At 45.6% G+C, this 10,063-nt stretch overlaps 1 protein-coding gene across 1 annotated transcript in view; it reads right to left on the minus strand.

The window, feature by feature from the left end:
* The window catches only part of T265_08766 (hypothetical protein), a gene marked incomplete at both ends in the record, with an annotated part of 56,009 nt that overhangs the window by 6,365 nt on the left and 39,581 nt on the right, over positions 1–10,063 (minus strand). Inside the window, 5 exons of the mRNA XM_009174658.1 lie at positions 1–30; positions 3,052–3,212; positions 3,290–3,489; positions 3,673–3,883; positions 6,706–6,872. The exon at positions 1–30 is cut by the window's left edge and continues 287 nt beyond it. Coding sequence (XP_009172922.1) covers positions 1–30; positions 3,052–3,212; positions 3,290–3,489; positions 3,673–3,883; positions 6,706–6,872 — 769 coding nt within the window. The remainder of the gene's footprint in view (positions 31–3,051; positions 3,213–3,289; positions 3,490–3,672; positions 3,884–6,705; positions 6,873–10,063) is intronic.

The raw sequence follows: 10,063 nt of genomic DNA on the forward strand, positions 1-10,063 counted from the left end.
TTACCTGTTGTCGATAACCCGATAGGCTGACTGCATCCTTTCGTACTCACTACGGAGTCTGTGGCGCAATTCATCTGCGGACTTATTCGCAGAGGCTAGCTTTTCCTTCAAAGTGGGTATCTGATCAGTCAAGCTACGCAGACGGTCTAGGGCAGGAACAGACGAGATTGATGTAATGCTTACCTGTATAAAACATGAGTTATTATTTTATAAAAGATAACTGGACCACACCAAAATTTCGTGTAGTACCAGACAACCTGGAGACAAATTCAACGGCTACAGAAAAGTTCGGAAAGTAGACTTGAAGCACCAGCAGGAGGCGCCTATGTTGAGTTGGTCACTGTGGTCGCGTTGAATTCACTCATTTTTAGGCACAGGCAGTATGAGTCACTTACAAGCTTAGGATTCTGCTGGAAGAGAAAACGACTTTCTAGGAGAGACCTGTGACGAGATAAGAAACTATTTCGTTGTGTTCCCGGAACTCAAACAAGACTCGCTTCACTCCAGGAGACACTGTTTGTTAATACCAAAACATCAGGTTTTATTGGATTACAAACAGCATGGTTGATACACCATTGGATTTCCAGGTGTACCGCGTCCTGGTTGGTCCAATGTCTTATTGGCTCGTCGGTAAATGATCTTTGTTTACATTACAAAACAGAGCGTTGATGATTGGTTGACCGAAATTTGGGTTGTCCAATGTCTGGCTCGTCGGTAAATGACCTTTGTTTACATTACAAAACAGAGCGTTGATGATTGGTTGACCGAAATTTGGGTTTGCTTTCATTGAAAAGCCTACGTGATCGAATGGAGAACGGCTTCACAAATCATTATGAGCGATAGTGTACTCAGCTTGTAGAGCGCTAGTTTCAACTTAAGTTCCAGGTTGCCCACATTACCCTACACAGTGCAGCCAGTCTGCATTCTTGATAAAGTAAAAGCATTGCATTAAGCGTGAAAGAGGGGGGTGTCAGTTCAGGAAACTATGGTCTTGCTGGACTTGCAATGAGCATTCACTACACAGAAGGATAAAGCTGCGATGCATCGGAATATCATCTCAGTTAACATACCTCGGAGGAGCTCGACACTGATGTGAATGATGCTCCGTAAAACGTATTCTGAAGGTGCCGCAACCGTATGCGGAGACACCCTAGCCAATTCCTCTTCATGTTGAGTAGCTACCCATCAGTGGTCCATAGCAGCCGGTCGCGAATTGCGTTGTACATAATCTTCACATGTACCTTCAAGACCCCACTGCAAACCTCTCAATTCATCAGCCCAAGTGAAAAAACCTGTGGTTGAATTGTTTCAGAGAGGTTTGGTAAACAATCGATGGATTTATTGCTGGGCAACGTTTCGCTTTTGAAACAAAAGCATCGTCAGACCCAAGTGAGTAGTAAGTAGGTTGATTGGATTTAAATGTAGTCAGGGAACCAATCCATGAGATTCCTTATGACTAGCCGACTTGATCAGTGCTGAGTGTTCTGTTGCTGATGTTCCTGTTTGTTGGTTAGTGGGAATGACTGAAATTTACAATAGATTGGTTAGGGGGGATTTGTCTTTATGATGAACCCGGATTTTTCGTCCGTGCTTTTTCAATCTAGGACACGTTAGTGGAAAATTCCTCTTGAAGTCGTTCACCTCTGTTAGTCAAAGGTTTGCTGGGTTTGCACTTTTAGACCCAGACCATTTCGCACACTGCACACCGTCTCGTGTCATCACGGCTGAACTAAGACCGCTCTCCACACATTTGCAAGTTCTACCCCCTCAATTCTATTCACGCTGAGATGCTTGGCGATTTCCACCGCATCGGCCACCAGTCGCTGTGGTGGGAATCTTAAACCCCGTCTCAGGATGTCCACATTTTCTAAATCCACCTATGTTCAGTGTCTAGCGCATGCCCTGCCATTACCGAATCTTTGACTATCGCCTGGTATTCATCCGCGTTACTCGGTGGTCTGTTAATGGAACGCTTGTGATCACCGATTCCGGTGTGCAATTCCCTGGCTGTCAGACCTTCGTACAGTCGTTACATTTTATTTAGTTTACACAGTTCCTAGTCCTATCACTCGGAAGGGGATCCTTCAAATGCACCAACACTGAGCGTAAAGTCTTCCTCTTCTGGAATGCTATTCTAATGTTAGCTGTATTCAGTATCCTTCTAATGAGTTCAGATGTCCCCGTTTTGTATGGAATGACCGCTGTTCCGATCCACTCCTTGTTGAGCCTTGGTGTTGGCACCAATACCCGTCTTGGTTGCCGCTTAATTAAACCCACTGGGTATCCGCTATCTTGAAGTCGCCTTTTTACCTCAAGTTGTGCTGATCTTCGGTCGAAACGTTGCCCAGCAATAAATCCTCCGATCGTTTACCAAACCTATCTGAAACGATGACTTCCCAATCGGTCCCAAACATTTTCCAACTGTGGTTGCATTGTTGTAAAAAAATATAATCCATTTATTAGTCTTCAGTAAATTCAGAATGAGGATTATTGCTTCCCCACTAAACAAGCTGCGTACTACATTCGAGATATGGGGGTTCCCGGCTAACGTAATACTGTTACCCAGGAATGCTGGTGAGCACGGTAGAATAAACAACAAAGCTGAATGGTTATCAGCAAACTAATAATCTGAAGTGATCCATTATACAGTCCAGAACTAACGTCACAGTATTGAGTATGGAGATGATACAGCTCTCGACAGCATTGTCGGCCCACTGCTATGTATACAATCCACTTGATTACTCTTGTATTCGGTCACTTCACGTTCAACTGACTAGTCCGGAGATGCACAACGGAGGTTACGAGATTCGCGGCACCAGGAGGGAATGGAGGGAAAGGTTACTGCTATTGGGAGAACATGGTGTGACAGATTCCCAAGTTACTCTATGAGCGAATGCCCATCAGTAGATAATAGCTTGTAAATGGATTGGATACGGCAATATCTGAAATCTAACGGGGTGGGAAACAAACATTGGGCAGTCGCGACCGCCAATATATAGAGGATACACACGGACTTCGGCATAGAAAGTTCACGCTGAAAAAGCAACTCACCAATCTCATCAGTCTTGCACCTAAGCTGCCGTTTCAACTTCGAACGATCTGCTTCCAGCTGCGCTATTTGCTGAGCGATCACAACCTCAGACGCTAGGACGCCCGTTTCGGCGGCGGCCTCTGTCGCGTCGTTCGAATTAGGGACGCGCAAAACCATTACACTGGAAAGGGACAAGAAATTTATAGTCAGTGCCATATCGTTCACGGTGCTCGAACCTCAGGAAGAAAGTAGACTAACCTGCCGGTGGGCATCGCAAGTTCCTTTTGCTCGTCGAGTATTGCATCGCCTCCACGGATAAGCTCGAACAAGTACTCATCATCATCAATCTCAGACAATGCGCCCGCAGCTTTAATTGTAGAGGGAGATACTTCGGAATCGGTGAGGGAACGGTAGTAAATTCGGCGACCGTCAGCAACTTTAGTTACGAGTGACCGCACCTAAACAAATGGGAAGAAGTCCTGATTAGCTGTGAAGCACGCTAGAACGAATTCTACAAAAATAACGCCAACGTGGTGCACTCCGATCAGTCTGATATGCTAGGAGCGTTGAGGATAAAGTTTGCCTCGATATGGATCACAAACGCATTTACTATAGCTGTAACAAAGTATTACTGCAGTTACCTGATATCGAGAGACCGGAAGTCCTAGTAATACTATCATGTCTTCCACTTCATCAGTGTAGAAATATCCTTTGCCCGAACTGTCCAAGAATGTACACGCACACAGTAATGGGAGGTCTACGGTTTCCAGTTTCACCACTTCTTTCAACGAGGATGTGTGGTCTTTCGGGTCGCCCCGATCGACTTTGTTATCCGGGACTGTTTCATTAGCACTAAAAAGTAAACATACGGGTAATGACAAGTCAAAGCCAAAACTTGCAAGCAGTACATTAGTTTTCATCATCAACACCATCGACAGCATGACATCAGTACTCAACACTAATGCTTCGTTGTATTACAACTACGACTTATTTTAAAGCCTTATTTTGGGGAAAAAATTAGGTTGGACGGGGAAAAACTCAGTGCTAGCTTACTACAGTCATTCAGAGGTCTCTACACCTACAGACATTCATGAATTCAACCTGGATAGAAACTGACAAGAACGCAACTGACATCGATTAGCAGGCGTATCTTGCAGCGTCTCCAACCAGGCGCAGTGGGGATCACGCGGTCACCATCCTTGAGGGCAAGTCGCACTGACCACCCAGATTTTTTGTAGCTTCTTTCATACTCATATACCAGGTCAAGAAGTGACCATCTATCTGTTTCGCCACCCCGAATCGGGCACGGAAAACAGCACTTTTTGACAAATGATGGTTCGGCATGCGCAGTACGTGGCCTAAACAATGCAGCTTCTGCTGTTGGACACATTCGCCAGTGTACCGTCTGCATCCTTCATAGAGTTTGGATAGACCTATGAGACGGAGTGGCTGCGCTGCACTGAATAGTATCCATAAGAAAGCTATCGGGTGACGTGCGAGTTTCACAAGCATTGTTGCTTACAAACTGGGAGTATATGTAAACTAAAATAAGAACTATATGGGGACCGAAATTTTGTTAGTGAGTTCTGCCACTTATGAACTACTTTGGGAATCTACTCTCCACTATGACTTTTGTAACTAATTTCAGTTCTGCTTCAAGAGTATACTGAATGCAGCTCCTGAGGACCCTATTCAACAGAGGCTTTGTATGCCATACCAACGATGCCACGGAAGTTCGTGTACTGGATGGGATAAGTTTGTCTGCTATTCTCGCTTCCCTGTAGTGTTCCATCTGATCTTTTTGTTAAGGCTTCGCCAAGAAAGTGGAGACTGCCATACGATTCAATTCTAGTACTGTAGCTGGATGCAGAATGTGCCAAATCAGTGAGGCTTAAAGGGTCCCATAAAATGAAAATAGTATCGACATACCAAATGTAAACTGCCAGCTGTTAAATCACTGCTCAAAAGTTATGTTTAACGACTCAGAAAAAGGTTACCTAAGATGGGACAAAGTGCAGGGTTCGGGGTTAGTCTATGTCTGCATACCGCACCATTGCAGGAAGATTGGATATGGGATGAACCAGTCAGTCTTCAATAAATTCACGAAGAAAACCAGGTAAAGATAGCCAAATGTCTAAGGCCGCTCGTTTGTTCAGCTGCAACTCTTTCGGTGCCTAGATGTCATGTCACCCAAAAAGGCACGGGGGCTGGAATACTGTCAGGTGGCCCAAGCCTAAACAAGCAGCTGAAAACAGGTTACGCCACCAGTAAGCTACACGCATGACTCATAGCGACAGGCCCACAAAGCGAGTTGTCCGTTGTGCCCCACTTTTGGGATGAGTGGACTTCCTTCGAAAGGAATACATAGAATCCGACGTGTGCCGGATCGTGGAAAAACTGAATGGCTTATTGGCTGTAGGAACGCTTAACTGTGAGCGATATGGTATTTTGGATACACGATTCCAATCAGTGGTCAAGGTACGACCTCAAGCATGTGGTTCGAAACCACCACGGGCATCTCGATACCTGTGTAGCCTTGGGCCACCTGGTAGTATCTCAGCCTTCGTGCTTCCTTCGGGTGTAGTTCCAGCTGAGCACCGAAAGCGTGCTACGGCTGAACGGTTATTTATATTATCTCCAACGTTTTCACACCAGGGCTTCATTCAAACTGACATGGTTACATGACAATAAAGCGCTGGTATTGAAAATTGCTTCCATGGTATTTGAGGACACGATTGTTTCACTGCCCTCCTATTGCTTTCCGACGATCACGTGAAGATAACCCTAAAGGCCCCAGCCCGCCTCAAGGAAATTCCGGGAAGTAGGTTCACGCCTTAAAGCTACTTAAAGCTATCAGCCATACATATTCGCTATGCTAATGGGAGAGCAAGCAGGAAACTTCCGGAGGGGGGAGGGTAACATCACTATTCAGCTACAGGTGTCTCATCACCAATAGGGTTAATCCAAACTTGCATTGGTTGAAGTCCCAGTTGGAAATTTGATGGCATCAGCATATGCATAAACAGAGGTAACGACCCATCATCGACCACACATCAGTCCTGAACAGGGATGCTTTACTGTTTGGTTGAATGGTGGTCTAAATGATCAAAAACTATCTCACAGATTCAAAAAAGCGGGATTCAGCGAAAGTTGTTCACCTGACAGGCAGATGTACATTCAACGGATTATTGAATGAAGATGACAGGAGTATAAAAAACTCTCTGGCTTTCTAACAACTTGATCCTACACGCGATGATACTGGTTGCTAGTTTGGGCTCATGCAAACGGGAAAATTTTAACGTTCAGTGTACAAGGTGGAAGCTACGAAACTTGATAGCCTGACGGACATTGCGAGTCTGACCAGTTTGGCTGGAGTGCTGCGTGCAACCAGATCACATGTTGAGTAGGGGAAACCAAGAGCTCCTCAATATTACGATCCTACTCTTCATATATGCTTACTTTACTAAAAAAAACTCATAGACAGATATCTAAACCTACACATAACTAAGGCAGGTAGTGCTTCTAAGTGATGCAGTGCTTTGTTCACAACAGGTACAGGGAAGAAAGTGAATTAGAATCGTAGAATACTGGAAAAGTAAAAACGACCAAACAGCGAAAAGATAATAGTGCCATGCCTAGGCGTTTGACCTCTGTGCGCTATACCGAGGACCAACCTTTTCACTCGAGATTTCGCCTGGATACCACGATCTCCTGCAGTAACGAGAGCTCGGAAAAGTGTGAAGATAAAGTCCCGACGGATCATGTCGAACAAATTGTGGACACAAATAACAAGCTCGTATGACCTTGCATCCATAAAGTCTGACTTCGATTCCAGAACCGACTGGGGTGGCGAAAGAAAAGGAGAATGATAGGTAAAAAAAGATGCCAATAAACTGTGGGTGGAAGATCAGATGTTTGGCTGACGAACCGACAGAACTTATTACAGTGAAGGTCAGGAACCGAGGACAGACCGGTTGTGACAGTGCACTGAATAGAACTGACGACAATACGTGTATTTGAGTAATTCTTCAAAATGAAGTGCCGCCGTAGTTATATTTAAGGAATCAAGGCTTTCTCAGTCGCTACGGATACATGCCGATTGACGTGAATCGCAAGAAACGGAAAAAAACTCAGGATCCAAGTTTTGTCCTTTAGGAGACTCCCTTAGGTTGGTCCACTGGTGTATATTTGGCCTGTCCCTCCAAACAGTCTCTATAGCGAGTAGAAACCGTCGCAGTGATCCGCAAGTCGGATGTGGTACACGCTCTAGTAACCACTGCCAGAAACAGAATACCTAATGTTTAACTATGGATGAGAACAATATCGAAGGATGATATGGACAGACTATTGCAAAACCCTCCAGTCTTTGAAAGGACGGATGGGAGAGATGTTTACCCTTGGGAAAGGTATTGAAGCCTGGCTCAATGAAATACAGGCTCAATTCGTAAACTGCGTTCTCGTAAAGTGCACCCGGTCGGCGAGACGGTTCTGAATCGACATTAATAGATCCCGTCTGGTTCCATTTCGAGAGATGTTCTGAACATCGTGCAGTCCAGCGACAAATCGTTCAGTCTTGTCATTGCTGACATGTGCAAAAAACAACCGAATGGAGTAGATATGTAGCGGCATCCGAAATAAAACCTCTGGTAGACAAAGTGGTGCCTTGAACTATCGGCGGTTCGCAGAAGCTTCAACCTACTTGCTGCTTCCTACTTTACATGTATCATCCTTATAATCATCCAGCTATCGGTAGCTTTCGAAGTAAAAATACACGGAGTGAGCTGGGTGGTCATTGATTCACTGATGACGTCGGTGTACACTGTAAGTACAGGTGGTTACCGCGGGTTACTCAAGCAATTACTTGTCTGTAAACTATCTCACGTGGTCGCATTTTTGATGTGTATCAACCGAAGCAGATGAGTTGGAGATAAGAATAAATCGATAAAGCTTGCTACAGTTTACAAAAACGCTTTGGGACCATCCCATGTGTCTGCTCAGGAGTATTCCGCACCTGGTTTCTAAGCCTCTGGAGAGTTATCTGCTGTGAACTAAACATTTCTGTGTGGTCAACTGAGCGTACAAATATCTCACCAAGGTGACCCGGCAGCCGTTTAACCGCCTAACCTTTCCCCGTGGCAAACATAGAAATGAAAATCAGAAGACATTCCGCATTGAATTCGCTGCCTTATGGGTCAGGTACGATAGGTGTTAATAACAAGTGGAAAATCATGCCAGAGCACCAAGAGCGGCGAAACCGGTCGTGGGTTGTCGACGAAGCTTCAGCAACCCTATGAGTAGTGCATTACAAATATATATGTACCGCGATATCTCGAATATAGTAGCGACTGAAACATGAGGCGGCTTGGTGCAGCACATTCATTTGCCTGGAAACGTCACAAAGGAGATTCAGCTGGGTTCCAGGTGAGAGAATACCGACAGGTTGGAGTACCTCAGCGGTGTTCCAGATATTCAAAAAGGGTGCGAGACAACGTAATCAACACTATAAATCACGCGTCCATCCAGTAGTCCTTGCGCCCAGTTGCTCTCTCTATGCAGGCCGACCTATCACCGAAGAACCACGTTAGCAGGAAACAGTTTGGGTTTGGTCCTGGTCGAGGTTGCATCGATCATGATCCTACCTTCATCATTCTCATTATTCAGTGTAACGTCAGTGTCTACCATTGATGCTTCACTGCCGTAGGTCCCACCCTGACAGCACATAAGCAGGAAGTGCGCCACTTTTTTCGAGACAGGTAACGGTCGCTTTTCTCGACCCTAAATCTATTTTTCATTTCGTTTATCGTCAGATCACGTACATACATCGTTCAGCTGTAGCAACCTTTCTATGCCTCACCGCCATGCCACCCGAAGGAAGCACGAGGGCTGGAATACTGGCAGGCTGCCCAAGCCTAGACAGGGGAAGTTGAGAGGCAGAGGTTGGGTTCAAACCACACGCTCTAACCACCGAGTCATCTTGTTACCCTATCGTCAGATACTGAAGATGGCAAACATCCATTCTAATTTACAATCTCTTAAGAGGGCACCATAGGCCTCAACTCATGAGTCTACGGCAAACTTCCTCCTGCGTTTGCAACACTCAGGTGAGGTTGTTCTATGTTGCCCTCAAATTCTTCACAGACGCGTTACTTAAATCTTGTCTACCAACATTTAGTTCCTCGGGGGTTGAAATAGTCCCTGGACGTTCGACAAGCGTTTCACACGTACGCGTAGAGTGCTAATGATATACAGGGTTGAATAAACCCCAGGGTGTAGATGAACCGATTGATATCGTGGATAACTCCGTCTATCCGGACAGCTGCGTAAGTCCTGGTGAAATGGCAAAGGACTAAACCAATTCCCGAATCAGGAAAGTCAGGAAGGCGTCTACCGACCCCTAAAATTTGCCATTTGGCTGTCAAGGGTACAGTACGCACCGCTGCGGTTCGAGCAGCTCTATTGTATGGGCCAAAGACGAGTTCACTGCATGAAGGTCTCTGAAGACGACCTGGCAAGAAAGCGTGAAGGCCTTCACCAATCAACTCAGATGTGCCAATAACTGCCGTCTTCTTGGATGGGAACAGCAGCGATGAGTCACACCACTGGTTAGTGATCCTGACACAAGGTGGCACTGTATCAAAATACTGTCTTTACTGCGTAGCTCTCACTTCCTGCCGTAGTGGACGAACAGATCCATTCTCGTCAATGCATGGATTGGGCCATCACCTCCAACAAGTGCCTAATTCCCTTATTTTCATCAACTCGGTGAATGACGTTGTAGCATTTGGAACAACTGCCCTTCGGTGCATCTTTTGTGAGCTGAAAAACGAACTGAACTATCCTCAAAGCACGTCAGCCGGGCTCCATAGCCGCAAAGCAAGACCGGACGCACTGCCGCGTTGCGGAACCCGTCTTTCACCGGAATGTTAATGTCGTGTCGACTCCAGAGGTGCCAAAGTTGAAAGCAGAACGGGCTTTATCGTTTCTGGACAATAAATCGGTCCATTATCAGCGGGTCAGCCATCGTGACCAATT

The sequence above is a fragment of the Opisthorchis viverrini genome, assembly GCF_000715545.1.
Source record: "Opisthorchis viverrini unplaced genomic scaffold opera_v5_234, whole genome shotgun sequence".
Taxonomy (NCBI): Eukaryota; Metazoa; Platyhelminthes; class Trematoda; order Opisthorchiida; family Opisthorchiidae; genus Opisthorchis; species Opisthorchis viverrini.